The 27,487-nt window shown below is 34.0% G+C and overlaps 1 protein-coding gene across 1 annotated transcript; it reads right to left on the bottom strand.

The window, feature by feature from the left end:
- Positions 1-1,934: 1,934 nt before the first annotated feature.
- Positions 1,935-27,064, bottom strand: LOC115132857 (E3 ubiquitin-protein ligase MARCHF9-like). The gene is made up of 4 exons (XM_065020050.1): positions 26,314-27,064; positions 4,508-4,663; positions 3,808-4,000; positions 1,935-3,348 (listed from the first exon to the last, which is right to left on the bottom strand). Exons 1-4 carry the CDS (start codon positions 26,635-26,637, stop codon positions 3,020-3,022), a joined length of 1,002 nt encoding a protein of 333 aa, XP_064876122.1. The 5' UTR covers positions 26,638-27,064; the 3' UTR covers positions 1,935-3,019.
- Between the last annotated feature and the right edge of the window lie 423 nt (positions 27,065-27,487).

The following is a 27,487-nucleotide window of genomic DNA, read 5'->3' on the forward strand; positions in this document are numbered from 1 at the left end:
TACCCTCGAAACACCCGTCTCAACGTCAACAGTGAAGAGGCAATTCCGGGATACTGGCCTTCTAGGCAGAGTTGCAAAGAAAAAGCCATATCTCAGACTGGCCAATAAAAATAAAAGATGGGCAAAAGAACACAGACACTGGACAGAGGAACTCGTTGAGACTGGTGTTTTGCGGGTACTATTTAATGAAGCTGCCAGATGAGGACTTGTGAGGCATCTGTTTCTCAAACTAGACAGTCTAACGTACTTATCCTCTTGATGAGGACTTCTTGGCAATTTCTCGCATGGAATAGCCTTCATTTCTCAGAACAAGAATAGACTGACGAGTTTCAGAAGAAAGATCTCTGTTTCTGGCCATTTTGAGCCTGTAATCGAACCCACAAATGCTGATGCTCCAGATACTCAACTAGTCTAAAGAAGGCCAGTTTTATTGCTTCTTTAATCAGAACAACAGTTTTCAGCTGTGCTAACATAATTGCAAAAGCGTTTTCTAATGATCAATTAGCCTTTTAAAATGATAAACTTGGATTAGCTAACACAACGTGCCATTGGAACACAGGAGTGATGGTTGCTGATAATGGGCCTCTGTACGCCTATGTAGATATTCCATAAAAAAAATCTGCCATTTCCAACTACAATAGTCATTTACAACATTAACAATGTCTACACTGTATTTCTGATCCATTTCATGTTATTTTAACTTCTTAGGTCTAGGCCCCTTTTTTCTCCACTTCCTGTCTGAATGACGTGCTCAAAGTAAACTGCCTGTAGTTCAGGCCCTGAAGCCAGGATACGCATGTAATTGGTACCATTGGAAAGAAAACACTTTGATGTTCGTAGAAATGTTAAAATAATATAGGATAATATAACACAATAGATATGGTAGGAGAAAATCCAAAGAATAACCAACCTGACATTTTTTTTGAGAGAGACTGTCCTCTTAGAAATGCAAGAGTAAGGTCATATTGAAAAGTCCCTCCCTGGATGCAATTCCTATGGCTTCCACAGGGTGTCAGCATTCTATGTTCAAGGTTTCAGGCTTGTAACTTCAAAAACACAGTCTTGTAAATTTGTGTTTGCGCGCGCCATAATAAATTACTCACCTGCTAAAATCATACTTCTTTTCAAAATAAATATTATAGTTTGATTACATTTTAGGGTATCAGAGGAGTAAATAGAAATGTATTTTGACTTGTTGACACAAAGTTTAGGGGTAGATTTTTGGATTTCTTTCTCTGCTGTTGAACGAGTGGATTACTCAAATCGATGGCGCCAACTAAACAGACTTTTTGGGATATAAAGAAGGATTTTATCTAACAAAACGACACTACATGTTATAGCTGGGACCCTTTGGATGACAAATCAGAGAAAGATTTTCAAAAAGTCAGTGAATATTTAATCGTTATTTGTGAATGTATGAAACCTGTGCCCGTGGAAAAATATTTTGATGTGTGGCGCCGTCCTCAAACAATCACATGGCATGTTTTCACTGTAATAGCTACTGTAAATCGGACAGTGCTGTTAGATTAACAAGAATTTAAGCTTTCAGCCAATATAAGACATTTATAAGTACATAAATGTTTAAAAATCCATAATATTTATGATTATTTATTTGAATTGCGCGCCCTCCAGTTTCACCGGAAGTTGTCCAGTTACAATAGTCATTTACAACATTAACAATGTCTACTGTATTTCTGATCCATTTCACGTTATTTTAATGGACAAAAAAATTGCTTTTCTTCATAAAAACAAAGACATTTCCAAGTGACCCCAAACTTTTGAATGGTAGTGTGTATGTAATTGTATTTAAACCATGAAACAAGATACAACTTGCAAGAGGGCAGTTTTAATAATAATAAGAATGAGGCAGTCATTTCTAAATGTATAAGTAGATATAAAGAAAAACAATGACACAGGAGTGAGATAGTGAATAGCAAGAGATTACATAGATCTCCATCTTTAATCCAAATCTGAATCATCAGCACACAGCAGTGAGTCAGTCATCTTTGTTTTAGCTGAAATAACACACTGCTATTTGACAGATTCAAAAAACAGTTTGGTGCAATGAAACCAGATGGATAAAAAGCTTTTCTGAAAAGCACCATTCTGAATGAGCAAATTTGTAGAAGTGCTTAAATGGTATGTGATGATGATGCTGCATAAAAAAAGTATATACCCCATGCAAAATTCACCATGAAATGTACAGATATCTTTATTGCAGAGAAGATAGGACTAGGAGTAATTTTAATGTTAATAAATAAATAATCTTCATTTTGTAGTCTATCCATTGATCCCTGTATTTATTGTTTGCAGTAATAACTGCTGTTTTCATATGATGTCTTAGATATGATGTATTTGTTGTTCTCTGGTCTGTAGCCTAATCATCATTATCTACAGCAATATTTCAGAACTGCAAAACTCGTAAATTAATTATTATTCAGAGTTTGTTAATGTTTGGCGTGGCATAAGGAGTTTCAGGTATCTCTTTAAATCATACTGCCACAAAAAAAAATAGAAGTAAAATGGAAATCATACCAAAAAATGCCGGAGAAAATACATTAAAGATAAAATCCTCTTTGTGCATCCTGAAATTGTCCCGAAAAATATCTGTTCTCACCTTGGATTGCGTTGTTATAAAGCCTTGCATGTTTAACGTAGCTCATAATATCAGTTCTTCAATTATTACAAATGTGCACCTCTAAACAAACTCCTGGAAAGATCCTCATAGTTCAGCATGTTCTGTCTGTTGTTGTTTCAGGGCAAACCACTGCTCCAGTAGGATAAATCCACTTGGGAGGAATCATGATGAGCCTAGCATGGCAATGGTCGTTACAATATCACAGTAGCTTGACTGCAGTGCGAGACATGGTCTTGTCTGTACATGTCCTTCCCTGGGCTGGGTATTGAAATCCAGTTCCTCAATGGTGTTGACAGAATCACTTGAAAGAACTGGCCAGATTAAAAAAGAAAACACGATACCCAGTTTTAGTCTTTTCTTCCAGCCCTTCCACGTTCAGTCTCATACCGTTGTCACCCTCATCACCACCTCCCGGTTGGCCGTGGAGCCAAAGCGTGGGTTGTGGGGCCGTAGCTGGCTGAGGATGTGCAGGATGGTGTAGCCACAGTGGTGGTCCAGAATAGTCCTGAACCTCCGGTTCCGTCTCCCACTGCTGCCACTACCCAGGCCATGGGAGTTACTTCGTGAGCCCCGACCCCCACCCTTACTGCTACTCAGCGGGTCCCCCAAGTCATTGGCTTTTATATAGTTCAATACTTTCCACTGCTGATTGACAGCCTGCCATCGCTTGAATATTCGGTACACTGATGAGCCCTCATGGATTATAAGGCCTGGGAAGAGAGAGAGTTTTTTATTTTTACAGATATGGGAAAGGCAAGATATCTAATGATTTTAAAGGCTTTTGCATGACATACTTCCAGCAACTAATATGTAAGAATCAGCCAAATACTATAGCACTAGTATATATAACTGGCATTTGGCATAACCACACAGTGCAGATACAAAGCTAGTACCATCTGTTTTCAGGTTGGCAATGCACCATTTCACACAAAACAAATCTATCTACAAAGATTTACGTGTGTGTGCGTGTCTGTGCGTGTGCATGCATACCTGCCTGCCTGAGTGCATGTGTGTGCATGCCTGCCTGCCTGCATGCCTGCGTGCATCTTTGTGCATGCCTACCTGCCTGCCTGCCTGCCTGCGTGCATGTGTGTGTATTCATGGGCCTGTGTATGAGAATTTGTGTGACTATGCAAACGGTCCAGTTTCACATGATTCATCCCCCTCACCGATGCACACGATGTCCATGAAGCCGTACATGCCGTAGCAGATCTGGAAGAGCAGGTCCTGACGCTGCCACTTGGCCGAGGGGCTGAGGGACGACCAGATGAGCCAGGAGATGCTGGCGATGAGGAACAGGGAGCCCAGGATGATGGCAGCAATCTGGACCTTCTCAATCACCGTCAGGGAGATGGCCTGCCACTGAACAGAACAGCCACAAGGGCCAAGACAGGGACAGTAAGAAAGGGACAATATGGTGAAGTCCAGTCCTCACACCATCATTGCGAGTGCCCACGATTTGTTGTAGCAAAGTGAGTAACTGTAATGCCTAGACTGGTGCACCTGAGCAGAGCACTGCATACTCCTGATTGCGGTATTGTGCATTGTTTAAATCGATGCATTAGCAGAAAACTGTGAGATAAGATCTGTGGCTACTAGAAAAAATATTAATTAATTTGAGATGAGAGTAGACCTTGTGCACAATGAAAATACGACTGGAGTGGATGAGACAGACCCCTAGCCCCTACCCCTTAGACACTTGTGTAGATCTGAAAGGATAGGTGTGAGCAATATGGCAAATATCTTGCAGTTGGCAAGGTGTAGCTACTACCGTATTGTACCGCATGAAGTACCTAGGAGATAGGGTCTGATTCTGGCCAGAGCGTAAGTCCCAGAGAATGAGGGGTTGGACAAGCTGAGGAAAGGTACCTGCAGTGGGTTCTTGGTGCTGATGGCCAGAACATGGTACTTGAAGTAGCACAGCTCACAGCTCCAGGAGCCTCTCTCGCTGATCCAGCGGATGAGGCAGGGCTGGTGGGTGCAGCGCACAGAGCCCTTACAGCGACACGGGCTCAGCAGCTCTCCCTGCAGGAGACAGAGGAGTAGAAACAGAATTACTAGAACAGATATTCCTATTCAAGTCAATGTTCTGACGTGGCATAACATACCATAAGTTATTTCTGAATTGAAAATATTTTGAAAAAACAAACAATATTGGATTATGGATAGCCTTCAATGTCTCTCCGAAGCTACTGGTTTGGTTTATGTCTGTCTGGCACACTCAGGAAGAGGATGATGAGTGGGTCCACACAGGTTGTGGGACCTTAACTCAAAATCACAATCCTCCCACTTAATGTAGACTTTGAAACTGTCAGAAAGCAACTATGAATGACCTATTCATTATTAAATAGAGTATCTTCCTCCTCTTCCACGATTTCCACCTTAGTAAATGTTGGCTAACTTCCTTCTTAAAAAGTAAGTGCTGAAAACGTCCGTATTGTAGCTAAATGCCGAGGTTATTTCGTTACTCCTCATCAATGCTAAAATGATTAATGTCTAGGAATCATTAGTGCTAAAATTATGCCTGTGAAGGAATCATTAGTGGTAAAATGATTCATGTCTAGGAATCATTAAGCTAAAATTATGCATGTCTAGGAATCATTAGTGCTAAAATTATGAATGTCTAGGAATCATTAGAGGTCAAATGATTAATGTCTAGGAATCACGAGTGCAAAAATGATTTATGTCTAGGAATCATTCGTGCTAAAATGATTCATGTCTAGGAATCGTTAGTGCTAAAATGATGGATGTCTAGGAATCATTAGTGCTGAAATTATGAATGTCTTGGAATCAGTAGTGCTAAAATTATGAATGTCTAGGAATCATTAGTGTTAAAATTATGAATGTCTAGGAATCATTAGTTCTCAAATGATTCATGTCTAGGAAACATTATTGCTAAATGTTTCATGTCTAGGAATCATTAGTGCTAAAATGATTAATATCTAGGAATCATTAGTAGATCAATGCATGCACCCATCTTGATTGTGGCCTGTTGGCCAGAACGAGCCTATTAGGACCCAGCAACATTGACAGGGGTGCACAGAGATTCGAAGTGCAGGCAGGTGAATGGGAGGTGAGCCATTCAAACCCTACTGTTCACATAGAACGTGTCTCAAATTGGCGGTCTATTCCCTTTATAGTGCACAACTTTTGACTAGGACACATAGGACTCTGGTCAAAAGTATTGCACTATGTAGGGAATAGGTTTCCATTTGGTATGCAGAGACAGACTCTCAGTGAACTCAATCAATACAGGCCCTTACTGCAGCACCTACGGCAAACATTGCCCTTTCAACAGACTGACTCTTGAGGAATAGGGAGAATGTTGAGCATTGTAGAAACATTTCAACAGTTATGTGTGCCTATTTACACACATCTAAAAGGGCTGAAGTTAAAGTCCCAGTGCAGCCAATATTCTGTTTTCCCTGTTTTTCCTGTTTTATATTATATTGTACAACAGCTGATAAAACTAACACTGTAAACGTGTGAACAAATTTTTATCAGTGTTGTTTCATGATTGTTGAAAATACAATATACACAGGACCTTGTAATCAGCAGGTTTACAGGACCAATAACAAAAAGAGTTCAAACCTAGGGAATTAGTCCGTCTCCACGCCTTATCCAATAAGAATAGCTGCTGCCTCTGCAAAAGCTAGTGGGAGTTTTCAGTTTTCAGTTTCAACCTCCACACTCAAGACCACTCAGTCCTAGCAAATTGTTTGCTTGAGAAATATTTTTGAGTTGCTAAAATGTTTTGCTCATTTTAATGGAAATCTATTACAGTAAGGTAGTTCATTGTTACCCAGAAATTATTTGCCTGGATTGGGCTTTAAAAGAGTAGCCTAGTCATTCCTCTGAATGCGGTTTCCTATTAATTGCTAGCAGCATCTACAGCAAACATCCCATCTGGTGAGATGGGAAGGAAGTCAGGCTGCATCCCGAGGCTTCTCCCCCTTTGCATACTCCCCATCATGGGTTTAAAATCATTCCAATAGTGGAATATTAGAAACTACCCTCACTAATTAAGTTGTTAGGTTGTCTTGCATTTTAACATTTTAGTCAAATAGCAGACACTCTTATCCAGAGCATAAATGTTAATTTGTACTGATCCCCCGTGGGAATCAAACCCACAACCCTGTCATTTCAAATGGCATGCTCTACCAACTAATCCACACTGGACCGACAACAAACTTAATTCGTTTTTATTACCTTACACATTTATTTTGGGATCCACCCCTGTAAACGTAATTTGCCTGACGATGTGTGAGTGGTTATTTGTTTATGTGGATTTCCCACTAGCTTTTGCAGAGGCAGCAGCTATTCTTCTTGGATAAGGCGTGGAGACGGTCTAATTTCATACAAGCACTATTTTGTCCACTTTCCCTCGCCTCAACACCTCTCCTCGATTACCTTTGACATTTTTCAAAAGGAGACGAGAGAGGACGGTAGGAGTTGACCAAATTAACTTGAGATAAGGTCATAGTCCCTGATGACTCATTAAAATTATATTTAATAGTGCAATATTAGAAACTACACTCACTGCAGAAATAATTACATCCCAAATCCTTTTCTTTATTTCCAATCACAAATGGAGCACAGTGGCTCATTTAACCCATGTTTATTCCTCCCTAAGTAACCAGGAACCCTGTTTCTTGACAGGGGGACGACAATTAGACAAAACAATATTTTCCAGTTTTAAATGCCCAGTGATGTCAAAAAAAGTGATTTTCCTGTGTGATGTATATATTTAGACACTAGGAGGTTGGAATAATACTGTGAAATTGTGAAAATTATGATAATGTCCTTTTAGTGTAAGAGCTCTTGAAAAGACCACCTGGAATTTCAGTACATGTGGAATGGTATCAAACACATTAAACACATGGCTTCTATGTGTTTGATGCCTTTCAATTTGCTCCGTTCCAGCCATTTATAATAACTGGGCTGACATTATAAAAAAGTTATAATAACTGGGCTGACATGATAAAAAAGTTATAATAACTGCGCTGACATTATAAAGAAATTATAATAACTGGGCTAACATTATAAAGAAGTTATAATAACTGCGCTGACATTATAAATAAGTTATAATAACTGGGCTGACATTATAAAAACATTATAATAACTGGGCTGACATTATAACTGGGCTGACATTATAAAACGTTATAATAACTGGGCTGACATTATAAAGAAGTTATAATAACTGGGCTGACATTATAAAGAAGTTATAATAACTGGGCTGACATTATAAAGAAGTTATAATAACTGGGCTGACATTATAAAGAAGTTATAATAACTGGGCTGACATTATAAAGAAGTTATAATAACTGGGCTGACATTATAAAGAAGTTATAATAACTGGGCTGACATTATAAAAACATTATAATAACTGGGCTGACATGATAAAGAAGTTATAATAACTGGTCTGGCATTATAAAGATATTATAATAACTGGGCTGACATTATAAAGAAGTTAGAATAACTGGGCTGACATTATAAAGATGTTATAATAACTGGGCTATCATTATAAAGACGTTAGGATAACTGGGCTGACATTATAAAGACGTTATAATAACTGGGCTGACATTATAAAGATGTTATAATAACTTGGCTGACATGATAAAGAAGTTATAATAACTGGGCTGACATTATAAAGAAGTTATAATAACTGGGCTGACATTATAATAAGCTGACATTATAAAGATGTTATAATAACTGGGCAGACAGTATAAAAAGTTATAATAACTGGCCTGACATTATAAAGAAGTTATAATAACTGGGCTGACATTATAAAGAAGTTATAATAACTGGGCTGACATTATAAAGAAGTTATAATAACTGGGCTGACATTATAAAAACATTATAATAACTGGGCTGACATTATAAAGAAGTTATAATAACTGGGCTGACTTTCTAAAAACATTATAATAACTGGGCTGACTTTCTAAAAACATTATAATAACTGGGCTGACATTATAAAGAAGTTATAATAACTGGGCTGACATTATAAAGAAGTTATAATAACTGGGCTGACATTATAAAGAAGTTATAATAACTGGGATGACATTATAAAGAAGTTATAATAACTGGGCTGACATTATAAAAACATTATAATAACTGGGCTGACATTATAAATAAGTTATAATAACTGCGCTGACATTATAAAGAAGTTAAAATAACTGGGCTGACATTATAAAGAAGTTATAATAACTGGGCTGACATTATAAAGAAGTTATAATAACTGGGCTGACATTATAAAGAAGTTATAATAACTGGGCTGTTATTATAATAACTGGGCTGACATTATAAAGAAGTTATAATAACTGGGCTGACATTATAAAGAAGTTATAATAACTGGGCTGACATTATAAAAACATTATAATAACTGGGCTGACATTATAAAGAAGTTATAATAAAAGTTATGGGCTGACATTATAAAGAAGTTATAATAACTGGGCTGACATTATAAAGAAGTTATAATAACTGGTCTGGCATTATAAAGAAGTTATAATAACTGGGCCGACATTATCAAGAAGTTAAAATAACTGGGCTGACATTATAAAGAAGTTATAATAACTGGGCTGACATGATAAAGAAGTTATAATAACTGGTCTGGCATTATAAAGATATTATAATAACTGGGCTGACATTATAAAGAAGTTAGAATAACTGGGCTGACATTATAAAGATGTTATAATAACTGGGCTATCATTATAAAGACGTTAGAATAACTGGGCTGACATTATAAAGAAGTTATAATAACTGGGCTGACATTATAAAGAAGTTAAAATAACTGGGCTGACAGTTATAAAAAAGTTATAATAACTGCGCTGACATTATAAAGAAGTTATAATAACTGGGCTGACATTATAAAAAGTTATAATAACTGGGCTGACATTATAATAACTGGTCTGGCATTATAAAGATATTATAATAACTGGGCTGACATTATAAAGAAGTTATAATAACTGGGCTGACATTATAAAGAAGTTATAATAACTGGGCTGACATTATAAAAACATTATAATAACTGGGCTGACATTATAAAGAAGTTATAATAACTGGGCTGACATTATAAAGAAGTTATAATAACTGGGCTGACATTATAAAGAAGTTATAATAACTGGGCTGACATTATAAAAAAGCGCTGACATTATAAAGAAGTTATAATAACTGGGCTGACATTATAAAAACATTATAATAACTGGGCTGACATGATAAAGAAGTTATAATAACTGGTCTGGCATTATAAAATATTATAATAACTGGGCTGACATTATAATAACTGGGCTGACATTATAAAGAAGTTAGAATAACTGGGCTGACATTATAAAGATGTTATAATAACTGGGCTATCATTATAAAGAAGTTATAATAACTGGGCTGACATTATAAAGACGTTATAATAACTGGGCTGACATTATAAAGATGTTATAATAACTTGGCTGACATGATAAAGAAGTTATAATAACTGGGCTGACATTATAAAGAAGTTATAATAACTGGGCTGACATTATAAAGATGTTATAATAACTGGGCTGACATTATAAAGAAGTTATAATAACTGGCCTGACATTATAAAGAAGTTATAATAACTGGGCTGACATTATAAAGAAGTTATAATAACTGGGCTGACATTATAAAAAATTATAATAACTGGGCTGACATTATAAAGAAGTTATAATAACTGGGCTGACATTATAAAGAAGTTATAATAACTGGGCTGACATTATAAAAACATTATAATAACTGGGCTGACATTATAAAGAAGTTATAATAACTGGGCTGACATTATAAAGAAGTTATAATAACTGGGCTGACATTATAAAGAAGTTATAATAACTGGGCTGACATTATAAAGAAGTTATAATAACTGGGCTGACATTAGTTAAATAACTGGGCTGACATTATAAATTATAATAACTGGGCTGACATTATAAATTATAAAAGTTATAATAACTGGGCTGACATTATAAAGAAGTTATAATAACTGGGCTGACATTATAAAGAAGTTATAATAACTGGGCTGACATTATAAAAAGTTATAATAACTGGGCTGACATTATAAAAAGTTATAATAACTGGGCTGACATTTATAATAACTGGGCTGACATTATAAATAAGTTATAATAACTGGGCTGACATTATAAAGAAGTTATAATAACTGGGCTGACATTATAAAGAAGTTATAATAACTGGGCTGACATTATAAAGAAGTTATAATAACTGGGCTGACATTATAAAAAAGTTATAATAACTGGGCTGACATTATAAAGAAGTTATAATAACTGGGCTGACATTATAAAGAAGTTATAATAACTGGGCTGACATTATAAAGAAGTTATAATAACTGGGCTGACATTATAAAGAAGTTATAATAACTGGGCTGACATTATAAAGAAGTTATAATAACTGGGCTGACATTATAAAAAGTTATAATAACTAACTGGGCTGACATTATGACATTATAAAGGCGTTATAATAACTGGGCTGACATTATAAAACATTATAATAACTGGGCTGACATTATAAAGAAGTTATAATAACTGGGCTGACATTATAAAGAAGTTATAATAACTGGGCTGACATTATAAAGAAGTTATAATAACTGGGCTGACATTATAAAGATGTTATAATAACTGGGCTGACATTATAAAGAAGTTATAATAACTGGGCTGACATTATAAAGAAGTTATAATAACTGGGCTGACATTATAAAGAAGTTATAATAACTGGGCTGACATTATAAATAACTGGGCTGACATTATAAACTGGGAGTTATAATAACTGGGCTGACATTATAAAACATTATAATAACTGGGCTGACATTATAAAGAAGTTATAATAACTGGGCTGACATTATAAAGAAGTTATAATAACTGGGCTGACATTATAAAGAAGTTATAATAACTGGGCTGACATTATAAAGAAGTTATAATAACTATGACATTATAAAGAAGTTATAATAACTGGGCTGACATTATAAAAGTTATAATAACTGGGCTGACATTATAAAACATTATAATAACTGGGCTGACATTATAAAGAAGTTATAATAACTTGGCTGACATTATAAAGAAGTTATAATAACTGGGCTGACATTATAAAAAGTTATAATAACTGGGCTGACATTGTTATAATAACTGGGCTGACATTATAAAGACGTTAGAGTTATAATAACTGGGCTGACATTATAAAGACGTTATAATAACTGGGCTGACATTATAAAAGTTATAATAACTGGGCTGACATTATAAAGTTATAATAAGACATTATAATAACTGGGCTGACATTATAAAGAAGTTATAATAACTGGGCTGACATTATAAAGACATTATAAAGAAGTTATAATAACTGGGCTGACATTATAAAAAGTTATAATAACTGGGCTGACATTATAAAGAAGTTATAATAACTGGGCTGACATTATAAAGAAGACTGACATTATAAAGAAGTTATAATAACTGGGCTGACATTATAAAAAGTTATAATAACTGGGCTGACATTATAAAGAGTTATAATAACTGGGCTGACATTATAAAGAAGTTATAATAACTGGGCTGACATTATAAAGAAGTTATAATAACTGGGCTGACATTATAAAGAAGTTATAATAACTGGGCTGACATTATAAAGAAGTTATAATAACTGGGCTGACATTATAAAGAAGTTATAATAACTGGGCTGACATTATAAAGAAGTTATAATAACTGGGCTGACATTATAAAGAAGTTATAATAACTGGGCTGACATTATAAAAAGTTATAATAACTGGGACATTATGACATTAATAATAAAGAAGTTATAATAACTGGGCTGACATTATAAAGAAGTTATAATAACTGGGCTGACATTATAAAGAAGTTATAATAACTGGGCTGACATTATAAAAAGTTATAATAAGCTGACATTATAAAGAAGTTATAATAACTGGGCTGACATTATAAAACATTATAATAACTGGGCTGACATTATAAAGAAGTTATAATAACTGGGCTGACATTATAAAGAAGTTATAATAACTGGGCTGACATTATAAAGAAGTTATAATAACTGGGCTGACATTATAAAGAAGTTATAATAACTGGGCTGACATTATAAAGAAGTTATAATAACTGGGCTGACATTATAAAGAAGTTATAATAACTGGGCTGACATTATAAAAAGTTATAATAACTGGGCTGACATGAGTTATAATAACTGGGCTGACATTATAAAGAAGTTATAATAACTGGGCTGACATTATAAAGAGTTATAATAACTGGGCTGACATTATAAAGAAGTTATAATAACTGGGCTGACATTATAAAGAAGTTATAATAACTGGGCTGACATTATAAAAAGTTATAATAACTGGGCTGACATTATAAAGAAGTTATAATAACTGGGCTGACATTATAAAACATTATAATAACTGGGCTGACATTATAAAGAAGTTATAATAACTTGGCTGACATTATAAAGAAGTTATAATAACTGGGCTGACAGTTATAATAACTGGGCTGACATTATAAAAAAGTTATAATAACTGGGCTGACATTATAAAGAAGTTATAATAACTGGGCTGACATTATAAAGACGTTATAATAATGACATTATAAAGATGTTATAATAACTGGGCTGACATTATAAATTATAAAACTGGGCTGAAGTTATAATAACTGGGCTGACATTATACATTATAATAACTGGGCTGACATTATAAAGATGTTATAATAACTGGGCTGACATATATAAAGTTATAATTATAATAACTGGGCTGACATTATAAAACTGGGTTATAAAAGTTAACTGGGCTGACATTATAAAGAAGTTATAATAACTGGGCTGACATTATAAAGAAGTTATAATAACTGGGCTGACATTATAAAGAAGTTATAATAACTGGGCTGACATTATAAAGAAGTTATAATAACTGGGCTGACATTATAAAAGTTATAATAACTGGGCTGACATTATAAAGAAGTTATAATAACTGGGCTGACATTATAAAGAAGTTATAATAACTGGGCTGACATTATGAAGTTATAATAATAAAGAAGTTATAATAACTGGGCTGACATTATAAAGAAGTTATAATAACTGGGCTGACATTATGACATTATAAAGAAGTTATAATAACTGGGCTGACATTATAAAGAAGTTATAATAACTGGGCTGACATTATAAAGAAGTTATAAAACTGGGCTGACATTATAAAGTTATAATAACTGGGCTGACATAAAAACATTATAATAACTGGGCTGACATTATAAAGACGTTATAATAACTGGGCTGACATTATAAAGATGTTATAATAACTGGGCTGACATTATAAAACATTATAATAACTGGGCTGACATTATAAAGAAGTTATAATAACTGGGCTGACATTATAAAGACGTTATAATAACTGGGATGACATTATAAAGAAGTTATAATAACTGGGCTGACATTATAAAGAAGTTATAATAACTGGGCTGACATTATAAAGAAGTTATAATAACTGGGCTGACATTATAAAGAAGTTATAATAACTGGGCTGACATTATAAAGAAGTTATAATAACTGGGCTGACTTTCTAAAAACATTATAATAACTGGGCTGACATTATAAAGAAGTTATAATAACTGGGCTGACATTATAAAGAAGTTATAATAACTGGGCTGACATTATAAAGAAGTTATAATAACTGGGCTGACATTATAAAGAAGTTATAATAACTGGGCTGACATTATAAAAGAAGTTATAATAACTGGGCTGACATTATAAAAGAAGTTATAATAACTGGGCTGACATTATAAAGAAGTTATAATAACTGGGCTGACATTATAAAGAAGTTATAATAACTGGGCTGACATTATAAAGAAGTTATAATAACTTGGCTGACATTATAAATACGTTATAATAACTGGGCTGACATTATAAAGAAGTTATAATAACTGGGCTGACATTATAAAGAAGTTAAAATAACTGGGCTGACATTATAAAGAAGTTATAATAACTGGGCTGACATTATAAAGAAGTTATAATAACTGGGCTGACATTATAAAGAAGTTATAATAACTGGGCATTGACATTATAAAAAACTTATAATAACTGGGCTGACATTATAAAGAAGTTATAATAACTGGGCTGACATTATAAAGAAGTTATAATAACTGGGCTGACATTATAAAGAAGTTATAATAACTGGGCTGACATTATAAAGAAGTTATAATAACTGGGCTGACATTATAAAGATGTTATAATAACTGGGCTGACATTATAAAGAAGTTATAATAACTGGGCTGACATTATAAAGAAGTTATAATAACTGGGCTGACATTATAAAGATGTTATAATAACTGGGCTGACATTATAAAGAAGTTATTATAACTGGGCTGACATTATAAAGAAGTTATAATAACTGGGCTGACATTATAAAGAAGTTATAATAACTGGGCTGACATTATAAAGAAGTTATAATAACTGGGCTGACATTATAAAGAAGTTATAATAACTGGGCTGACATTATAAAGAAGTTATAATAACTGGGCTGACATTATAAAGAAGTTATAATAACTGGGCTGACATTATAAAAACATTATAATAACTGGGCTGACATTATAAAGAAGTTATAATAACTGGGCTGACTTTCTAAAAACATTATAATAACTGGGCTGACATTATAAAGAAGTTATAATAACTGGGCTGACATTATAAAGAAGTTATAATAACTGGGCTGACATTATAAAGAAGTTATAATAACTGGGCTGACATTATAAAGAAGTTATAATAACTGGGCTGACATTATAAAGAAGTTATAATAACTGGGCTGACATTATAAAGAAGTTATAATAACTGGGCTGACATGATAAAGAAGTTATAATAACTGGTCTGGCATTATAAAGAAGTTATAATAACTGGGCCGACATTATCAAGAAGTTAAAATAACTGGGCTGACATTATAAAGAAGTTATAATAACTGGGCTGACATTATAAAGAAGTTATAATAACTGGGCTGACATTATAAAGAAGTTATAATAACTGGGCTGACATTATAAAGAAGTTATAATAACTGGGCTGACATTATAAAGAAGTTATAATAACTGGGCTGACATTATAAAGAAGTTATAATAACTGGGCTGACATTATAAAAAAGTTATAATAACTGGGCTGACATTATAAAGAAGTTATAATAACTGGGCTGACATTATAAAGAAGTTATAATAACTGGGCTGACATTATAAAGAAGTTATAATAACTGGTCTGACATTATAAAGATATTATAATAACTGGGCTGACATTATAAAGAAGTTATAATAACTGGGCTGACATTATAAAGATGTTATAATAACTGGGCTGACATTATAAAGACGTTATAATAACTGGGCTGACATTATAAAGACGTTATAATAACTGGGCTGACATTATAAAGATGTTATAATAACTGGGCTGACATTATAAAGAAGTTATAATAACTGGGCTGACATTATAAAGAAGTTATAATAACTGGGCTGACATTATAAAGACATTATAAAAAGTTATAATAACTGTTATAATAACTTGGCTGACATGATAAAGAAGTTATAATAACTGGGCTGACATTATAAAGAAGTTATAATAACTGGGCTGACATTATAAAACATTATAATAACTGGGCTGACATTATAAAGAAGTTATAATAACTGGGCTGACATTATAAAGAAGTTATAATAACTGGGCTGACATTATAAAGAAGTTATAATAACTGGGCTGACATTATAAAGAAGTTATAATAACTGGGCTGACATTATAAAAAATTATAATAACTGGGCTGACATTATAAAGAAGTTATAATAACTGGGCTGACATTATAAAAAATTATAATAACTGGGCTGACATTATAAAGAAGTTATAATAACTGGGCTGACATTATAAAGAAGTTATAATAACTGGGCTGACATTATAAAGACGTTATAATAACTGGGCTGACATTATAAAGAAGTTATAATAACTGGGCTGACATTATAAAGAAGTTATAATAACTGGGCTGACATTATAAAGAAGTTATAATAACTGGGCTGACATTATAAAGAAGTTATAATAACTGGGCTGACATTATAAAGAAGTTATAATAACTGGGCTGACATTATAAAGAAGTTATAATAACTGGGCTGACATTATAAAGAAGTTATAATAACTGGGCTGACATTATAAAGAAGTTATAATAACTGGGCTGACATTATAAAGAAGTTATAATAACTGGGCTGACATTATAAAGAAGTTATAATAACTGGGCTGACATTATAAAGAAGTTATAATAACTGGGCTGACATTATAAAGAAGTTAAAATAACTGGGCTGACATTATAAAGAAGTTATAATAACTGGGCTGACATTATAAATAACTTATAATAACTGGGCTGATATTATACAGAAGTTATAATAACTGGGCTGACATTATAAAGAAGTTATAATAACTGGGCTGACATGATAAAGAAGTTATAATAACTGGTCTGGCATTATAAAGAAGTTATAATAACTGGGCCGACATTATCAACATTATAAAAAGTTATAATAGTTAAAAGTTAAATGGGCTGACATTATAAAGAGTTATAATAACTGGGCTGACATTATAAAGACGTTATAATAACTGGGCTGACATTATAAAGATATTATAATAACTGGGCTGACATTATAAAGAAGTTATAATAACTGGGCTGACATTATAAAGATGTTATAATAACTGGGCTATCATTATAAAGACGTTATAATAACTGGGCTGACATTATAAAGAAGTTATAATAACTGGGCTGACATTATAAAGAAGTTAAAATAACTGGGCTGACATTATAAAAAAGTTATAATAACTGCGCTGACATTATAAAGAAGTTATAATAACTGGGCTGACATTATAAAAACATTATAATAACTGGGCTGACATGATAAAGAAGTTATAATAACTGGTCTGGCATTATAAAGATATTATAATAACTGGGCTGACATTATAAAGAAGTTAGAATAACTGGGCTGACATTATAAAGATGTTATAATAACTGGGCTGACATTATAAAGACGTTATAATAACTGGGCTGACATTATAAAGACGTTATAATAACTGGGCTGACATTATAAAGATGTTATAATAACTGGGCTGACATTATAAAGAAGTTATAATGTTATAATAACTGGGCTGACATTATAAAGAAGTTATAATAACTGGGCTGACATTATAAAGATGTTATAATAACTGGGCAGACATTATAAAGAAGTTATAATAACTGGCCTGACATTATAAAGAAGTTATAATAACTGGGCTGACATTATAAAGAAGTTATAATAACTGGGCTGACATTATAAAGACGTTATAATAACTGGGCTGACATTATAATAACTGGGCTGACATTATAAAGAAGTTATAATAACTGGGCTGACATTATAAAAACATTATAATAACTGGGCTGACATTATAAAGAAGTTATAATAACTGGGCTGACATTATAAAGAAGTTATAATAACTGGGCTGACATTATAAAGAAGTTATAATAACTGGGCTGACATTATAAAGAAGTTATAATAACTGGGCTGACATTATAAAAACATTATAATAACTGGGCTGACATTATAAAGAAGTTATAATAACTGGGCTGACATTATAAAGAAGTTATAATAACTGGGCTGACATTATAAAGAAGTTATAATAACTGGGCTGACATTATAAAGAAGTTATAATAACTGGGCTGACATTATAAAGATGTTATAATAACTGGGATGACATTATAAAGAAGTTATAATAACTGGGCTGACATTATAAAACGTTATAATAACTGGGCTGACATTATAAAGAAGTTATAATAACTGGGCTGACATTATAAAACGTTATAATAACTGGGCTGACATTATAAAGAAGTTATAATAACTTGGCTGACATTATAAAGAAGTTATAATAACTGGGCTGACATTATAAAACATTATAATAACTGGGCTGACATAAAAACATTATAATAACTGGGCTGATATTATAAATACGTTATAATAATTGGGCTGGCATTGTTAAGACATTATAATAACTGGGATGACATTATAAAGAAGTTATAATAATAATAACTGGGCTGACATTATAAAGAAGTTATAATAACTGGGCTGACATTATAAAGAAGTTATAATAACTGGGCTGACATTATAAAAAGTTATAATAACTGGGCTGACATTATAAAAAGTTATAATAACTGGGCTGACATTATAAAGAAGTTATAATAACTGGGCTGACATTATAAAGAAGTTATAATAACTGGGCTGACATTATAAAGAAGTTATAATAACTGGGCTGACATTATAATTATGTTATAATAACTGGGCTGACATTATAAATAATAACTGGGCTGACATTATAAAGACGTTGTCATAACTGGGCTGACATTATAAAGAAGTTATAATAACTGGGCTGACATTATAAAGAAGTTATAATAACTGGGCTGACATTATAAAAAGTTATAATAACTTGGCTGACATTATAAAGAAGTTATAATAACTGGGCTGACATTATAAAAAATTACAATAACTGGGCTGACATTATAAAGACGTTGTAATAACTGGGCTGACATTATAAAGACATTATAATAATTGGGCTGACATTATAAATACATTATAATAACTGGGATGACATTATAAAGAAGTTATAATAACTGGGCTGACATTATAAAGAAGTTATAATAACTGGGCTGACTGACATTATAAAGAATTTATAATAACTGGGCTGACATTATAAAGAAGTTATAATAACTGGGCTGACATTATAAAGAAGTTATAATAACTGGGCTGACATTATAAAGAAGTTATAATAACTGGGCTGACATTATAAAGAAGTTATAATAACTGGGCTGACATTATAAAGAAGTTATAATAACTGGGCTGACATTATAAAGAAGTTATAATAACTGGGCTGACATTATAAAGAAGTTATAATAACTGGGCTGACATTATAAAGACGTTATAATAACTGGGCTGACATTATAAAGACATTATAATAATTGGGCTGACATTATAAAGATGTTATAATAACTGGGCTGACATAAAAACATTATAATAACTGGGCTGATATTATAAATACATTATAATAATTGGGCTGACATTATAAAGATGTTATAATAACTGGGCTGACATTATAAAGAAGTTATAATTATATAAAGACATTATAATAACTGGGCTGACATTATAAAGAAGTTATAATAACTGGGCTGACATTATAAAGAAGTTATAATAACTGGGCTGACATTATAAAGAAGTTATAATAACTGGGCTGACATTATAAAGACATTATAATAATTGGGCTGACATTATAAAGACATTATAATAACTGGGATGACATTATAAAGAAGTTATAATAACTTGGCTGACATTATAAATACGTTATAATAACTGGGCTGACATTATAAAGAAGTTATAATAACTGGGCTGACATTATAAAGAAGTTAAAATAACTGGGCTGACATTATAAAGAAGTTATAATAACTGGGCTGACATTATAAAGAAGTTATAATAACTGGGCTGACATTATAAAGATGTTATAATAACTGGGCTGACATTATAAAGATGTTATAATAACAGGCCTGACATTATAAAGAAGTTAGAATAACTGGGCTGACATTATAAAGATGTTATAATAACTGGGCTGACATTATAAAGACGTTATAATAACTGGGCTGACATTATAAAGACGTTATAATAACTGGGCTGACATTATAAAGACGTTATAATAACTGGGCTGACATTATAAAGAAGTTATAATAACTGGGCTGACATTATAAAGAAGTTATAATAACTGGGCTGACATTATAAAGAAGTTATAATAACTGGGCTGACATTATAAAGAAGTTATAATAACTGGGCTGACATTATAAAGAAGTTATAATAACTGGGCTGACATTATAAAGAAGTTATAATAACTGGGCTGACATTATAAAGAAGTTATAATAACTGGGCTGACATTATAAAAAATTACAATAACTGGGCTGACATTATAAAGATGTTATAATAACTGGGCTGACATTATAAAAGACGTTAGACATTATAAAGAGATGTTATGGCATAACTGGGCTGACATTATAAAAACATTATAATAACTGGGCTGACATTATAAAGAAGTTATAATAACTGGGCTGACATTATAAAGAAGTTATAATAACTGGGCTGACATTATAAAGATGTTATAATAACTGGGCTGACATTATAAAGAGGTTATAATAACTTGGATGACATGATAAAGAAGTTATAATAACTGGGAAGACATTATAAAGTAGTTATAATAACTGGGCTGACATTATAAAGAAGTTATAATAACTGGGCTGACATTATAAAGAAGTTATAATAACTGGGCTGACATTATAAAGAAGTTATAATAACTGGGCTGACATTATATAAGCTGACATTTAAAATAATATAATAACATTATAAAGAATTATAATAACTGGGCTGACATTATAAAGAAGTTATAATAACTGGGCTGACATTATAAAGAAGTTATAATAACTGGGCTGACATTATAAAGAAGTTATAATAACTGGGCTGACATTATAAAGAAGTTATAATAACTGGGCTGACATTATAAAGATGTTATAATAACTTGGCTGACATTATAAAGATGTTATAATAACTGGGCTGACATTATAAAGATGTTATAATAACTGGGGCCTGACATTATAAAGACATTAAGTTAGAATAACTGGGCTGACATTATAAAGATGTTATAATAACTGGGCTGACATTATAAAGACATTATAAAGTTATAATAACTGGGCTGACATTATAAAGATGTTAATAATAACTGGGCTGACATTATAAAGACGTTATAATAACTGGGCTGACATTATAAAGAGTTATAATAACTGGGCTGACATTATAAAGAAGTTATAATAACTGGGCTGACATTATAAAGAAGTTATAATAACTGGGCTGACATTATAAAGAAGTTATAATAACTGGGCTGACATTATAAAGAAGTTATAATAACTGGGCTGACATGATAAAGAAGTTATAATAACTGGGCTGACATTATAAAGAAATTATAATAACTGGGCTGACATTATAAAGAAGTTATAATAACTGGGCTGACATTATAAAGAAGTTATAATAACTGGGCTGACATTATAAAGAAGTTATAATAACTGGGCTGACATTATAAAGAAGTTATAATAACTGGGCTGACATTATAAAGAAGTTATAATAACTGGGCTGACATTATAAAGAAGTTATAATAACTGGGCTGACATTATAAAGAAGTTATAATAACTGGCCTGACATTATAAAGATGTTATAATAACTGGGCTGACATTATAAAAACATTATAATAACTGGGCTGACATTATAAAAAATTACAATAACTGGGCTGACATTATAAAGACGTTATAATAACTGGGCTGACATGATAAAGAAGTTATAATAACTGGACTGACATTATAAAGAATTTATAATAACTGGGCTGACATGATAAAGAAGTTATAATAACTGGACTGACATTATAAAGAATTTATAATAACTGGGCTGACATGATAAAGAAGTTATAATAACTGGACTGACATTATAAAGAATTTATAATAACTGGGCTGACATTATAAAGACGTCATAATAACTGGGCTGACATTATAAATACATTATAATAACTGGGCTGATATTATAAATACGTTATAATAACTGGGCTGACATTATAAAGAAGTTATAATAACTGGGCTGACATTATAAAGAAGTTATAATAACTGGGCTGACATTATAAAGATGTTATAATAACTGGGCTGACATTATAAAGACGTTAGAATAACTGGGCTGACATTATAAAGACGTTGTCCTAACTGGGATGACATTATGAAGACGTTATAATAACTGGGCCGACATTGAATAGAAGTTAAATAACTGGGAAGACATTATAAAGAAGTTATAATAACTGGGCTGACATTATAAAGACGTTGTCATAACTGGGATGACATTATGAAGACGTTATAATAACTGGGCTGACATTATAAAGAAATTACAATAACTGGGCTGACATTATAAAGACGTTATAATAACTGGGCTGACATGATAAAGAAGTTATAATAACTGGACTGACATTATAAAGAATTTATAATAACTGGGCTGACATGATAAAGAAGTTATAATAACTGGACTGACATTATAAAGAATTTATAATAACTGGGCTGACATGATAAAGAAGTTATAATAACTGGACTGACATTATAAAGAATTTATAATAACTGGGCTGACATTATAAAGACGTTATAATAACTGGGCTGACATTATAAAGAAGTTATAATAACTGGTCTGACATTATAAAGAAGTTATAATAACTGGCCTGACATTATAAAGATGTTATAATAACTGGGCTGACATTATAAAAACATTATAATAACTGGGCTGACATTATAAATACATTATAATAATTGGGCTGATATTATAAAGACGTTATAATAACTGGGCTGACATTATATAGAAGTTATAAGAACTGGGCTGACATTATAAAGAAGTTATAAGAACTGGGCTGACATTATAAAGAAGTTATAAGAACTGGGCTGACATTATAAAGAAAACGTCAATCCAGGTAAAAGTAATCCAGTATGCCGAACCACCCATTCATCCATCCATCCTCCCACCCACACACCACACCCAACCCATCCATCCAGGTACCCATCCAGTTTGAAGCAAATGCTGCCAGGCTTTGCCCAGAGCCTTACATTTGGCTTCTATTCTAAATATAAGGCTCTGACACAGCCAATACTGAAGCTAGCTGTGTACACCAGTGAGTCAAGTGGAATGGTTGGTGGTGGTGCACACATAGAAATAGAATTACTAGAACGGGCATAGCTCCTCAGACCACAGAACTAGATTATATTTCTATGCCTCATACCCCTTCACCCATCACCCATATTGACTTGAATGGGAATTTCTATGAGAGAATGGTATTCATTGACTACAGCTCTGCTTTCAACACCATAGAGCCCTCAAAGTTCATTACTAAGCTAAGGACCCTGGGACTAAACACCTCCCTCTGCAACTGGATCCTGGACTTCCTGACGGGTCGCCGCCAGGTGGTAAGGGTAGGTAACAACACATCCGCCACGTTGATCCTCAAGACGGGAGCCCCTCATGGGTACGTGCTCAGCCCCCTTCACTCATGACTGCACGGCCAGGCACAACTCCAACACCATCATTAAGTTTGCCAATGACACAACAGTGGTAGGCCTGATCACCGACAACAACGAAACAGTCTATAGGGAGGAGGTCAGAGACCTGGCCGTGTGGTGCCAGGACAACAACCTCCCCCTCAACGTGATCAAGACAAATGAGATGATTGTAGACTACAGGAAAAGAAGGACCAAGCATGCCCCCATTCTCATCGGCAGGGCTGTAGTGGAGCAGGTTGAGAGCTTCAAGTTACTTGGTGTCCACATCACCAACAAACTAACATGGTCCAAACACACCAAGACAGTCGTGAAGAGGGCACGACAAAACCTATTCCCCCTCAGGAGGCTGAAAAGATTTGGCATGGGTCCTCAGATCCTCAAAAGTTTCTACAGCTGCACCATCGAGAGCATCTGACTGCTTGCATCACTGCCTGGTATGACAACTGCTCGGCCTCCGACCGTAAGGCACTACAGAGGGTAGTGCGTACGGCCCAGTACATCACTGGGGCTAAGCTTCCTCCTATCCAGGACCTCTATACCAGGTGGTTTCAGAGGAAGGCCCTAAAAATGGTCAAAGACTCCAGCCACTCTAGTCATAGACTGTTCTCTCTGCTACCATATAGCAAGTGGTACCGGAGCACCATGTCTACGTCCAAGAGGCTTCTAAACAGCTTCTAACCCCAAGCCATAAGACTCCTGAACATCTAATCAAATGGCTACCCAGACTCTGTCCCCTGTTGTGACCACTTAAATAATGAAATAACAATTAAATGACAAAGTTGCTGGGTCTAAGATAATAGGTCATCACTGTAAAAAAAATGATCTAGTTGTTTCAACTAATTATTATTAAGTAACTGGTTCCACATCCTTTTTTAATGTTTACTCAACTTCGGTTACCTGAACAACAACAAAAATAGTTGGCCCAATCTCTAACTTGAGAAAATGTAGGCAAAAATTCAACTTAAAATTAGCTCATCTTGTCTCATTCACCTAGAAATTATTATTTGGGCATCTTACTAAAAAAATGCAGTGGAACACACAGTGCTTACACACACAGTGCTTTTAACATACTCCTTCCTAATATGGAGTTTGCTCTCAGAAAAGCCTCAATTCATCTGATCATGGACTTTCCAGTGATCCTTCAAGTAATCATTCAATCGAAGTGGTAGAAAGCGGTTCTGAAAGAGAGGTTAATATCATGTCAATCTAAAGAAGATTGATGCTACTTTTAAATCACTTTTAAATGTTTTCTGAATATGTTTGTTTGCCTGTGCTTCATAGTCTATTCACTGAAGGCCCTATCAACTAGCCTGAGAACCAGACAAGGTGGTACAACTGGCCAGAGCCAGGTAACAGATAAATGTGTCTTTAATACTTAAAGACGTTTTTTTCTCAATATCAAATCATTCTTGGGTAACAATATAGTACTTACTGTGATTGTTTTCAATTAAAATGGTGAAAAGAAACAAAAACAGCTTCTTAGCAAAGAGCAATTTCTCAAGCAAGAATTTTGCTATAGGACTGTCTGGGAGGGGTCTGAGTGGGGAGGGGTTAATAGAAAATGTGCTGTTATTGGCAGAGAGGTTTGGAACTCTCTTTCTTATTGGTCCATTAAGTAATTAATTGACTGGTGATGTCAACAGGCAGGCCCACATGTCATCCCACCAAAACAGACTGAAATTTCAAGCAGTCTTTTCAAACAGCTCTTACACTAAAAGAGCATGATCATAAGTGTGGAAATAAACTGAGTGTATAAAACATTAGGAACATCTTCCTAATATTGAATTCACCTGGTCAGTCTGTCATGTAAAGAGCAGGTGTTCTTACTGTTTTGTACCCTCAGTGTATATATAAATCACTGGGCCTTTAAGGTTCAATTACAGGTGTAAAAAAACGGCCTGTTCTTTTTTATGCAACATCCCATTGAATTTACAGATGCTATAAATTAGCACCTACTGTATATTGTATTAACACTATGACAAACATCAAATCTTATAAAGTGATTAAGTGGTGATTTCCATCTGTGCTCCAGTGGCACGTACACCATATATAATTATCTCAAGACCATGATTATCCAGCTCAGCCAGGCTGTACTGGTTATGCACATCTGTTGTGTCAAGTTTTGGCTGAGGACCAAAGATTCGTTCATTGTGCTGCATGCCTATACTTTCCTTGGCTTATAGGCCCACAAACAAGCCTGCGTGCCAGTCTTTTTATGCTCTTCTGCCATTCGTTACAAGTTCATTGCCAGGCCAATTATTATTCAAGTTTACACGTGGACCGTGACATCAGTCATGCAATAATCCACAATGAGTACTACAATACAAATAATAGTTGTCAGTATTTTCTCAACCAAATCAATTTGTCAACACAGAACACACCAACTCGCAACTGGTCAAAATATAGCCAGGGCATTTAGGTTTAACTATAGGCCTATAGGTGCACTAACATTCAGCACCATGGACAGCATAGGGCTATTGCCTATGGTTCAATTGAGCAGTGTTGTGTTGTGGCGCGAAAAGCAGGACAACGTGAAGGAGCATGTATCTATCTCGGACAGTACCTGTTCTGGGCCCTGGAAGCAGATACGACAGCGCAGGCTGCTTGCGGTGCTGGTGAGCGACACGGTGTCCATGCCCACTTGCAGTTTGGGGTCCTTCTCCTCAAAGCCCAGGCTCCGAGGTCGAGGTTCCGTCCCGTAATACTCCTCCTCGTCATCCCGGGAGGAGCAGTCCACAAAGGGAGGCCAGCCGCAGCCGCCCATCCCAAGACCCCGCATGCTGGACGGTCTATCTGCGTCGGATCTGTCGGGCTGTCTCGAATCGTCTCGCATAAAAACCAGCACTTTCAGTTCGTTGAAAAACATTCGGATCCGATATTTGAACATTTTTGGCTACATGAATTCTTCGGAAGGGAATGAAACCTATTTGACAATAATGTGGTCTCAATCAAATATAAAATATGCCGTTGATTTAGAAATGTTATTATTGTTAATTATAATAATATTGTGGTTATTGGTATTATTAATTTTGGTATTATTATTTTTAGCCAATTATTTTACTACATAAACTATGACAAATGTTCACCAATACATCTTCTGAATAACATTACCGATGAGCTTAACAAACTTGTAGGTTAGGCCTACCCTACTGTAAATGTGCTGTCAAATGGTAAGACATAAATGACCACGTCTTGGTTGTTGTCTCTGATGGCATGTGTGTCTAAAACAATGCGGATGGGAGATTTTTCTCTTGAGAAGCTCGAGACACTCTCAATATTCATTACCGAACAACTCTGCGAATGCAGTCTAGTGAGATGTTTCTTCCACCCCTACCACCACAATTGCGTGACAGGCCTATAACGTACAATGTCAGAGTCCATTGCTTGCACTATCGGTCTAAATTCTACACATCGTCAAATGCATTGCACTTGGGGTTTGCAGCAAAAATCCATGTTTTGCTACCCAAAGCAGAAGACAGACAGAGTATGACTAGCGGATGAGAGAGCAACATAGAGCCATAATAAAATGTAGAACGGGGTGACGTAGAGCCATAATAGAATGTAGAGCGAGGTGTGAAAAACATTCCATTACCAGTCACACAGTCATATCTGAGACTGTTGTCAAGAATCATAATCCAAAAGGGTGCCGAAAGACGATGTCATGGAAGTTAGGTGAAGGCGTGTGATTATATCGTCTTTTTATTGTTCTTAAGTAGCATCCCAGGGGTCAGATCATG

Source organism: Oncorhynchus nerka, linkage group LG7 (assembly GCF_034236695.1).
Source record: "Oncorhynchus nerka isolate Pitt River linkage group LG7, Oner_Uvic_2.0, whole genome shotgun sequence".
Taxonomy (NCBI): domain Eukaryota; kingdom Metazoa; phylum Chordata; class Actinopteri; order Salmoniformes; family Salmonidae; genus Oncorhynchus; species Oncorhynchus nerka.

Bases quoted from the DNA above. Each gene is read 5' to 3' on its own strand.
- LOC115132857 (XM_065020050.1), bottom strand. From the start codon at position 26,637: ATGTTCAAATATCGGATCCGAATGTTTTTCAACGAACTGAAAGTGCTG. The intron at 4,001-4,507 runs GTACCTTTCCTC...TGTTCTGTTCAG, and splicing joins GCACCAAGAACCCACTGCAG to TGGCAGGCCATCTCCCTGAC. The intron at 3,349-3,807 runs GTGAGGGGGATG...CTCTCTTCCCAG, and splicing joins CATGGACATCGTGTGCATCG to GCCTTATAATCCATGAGGGC.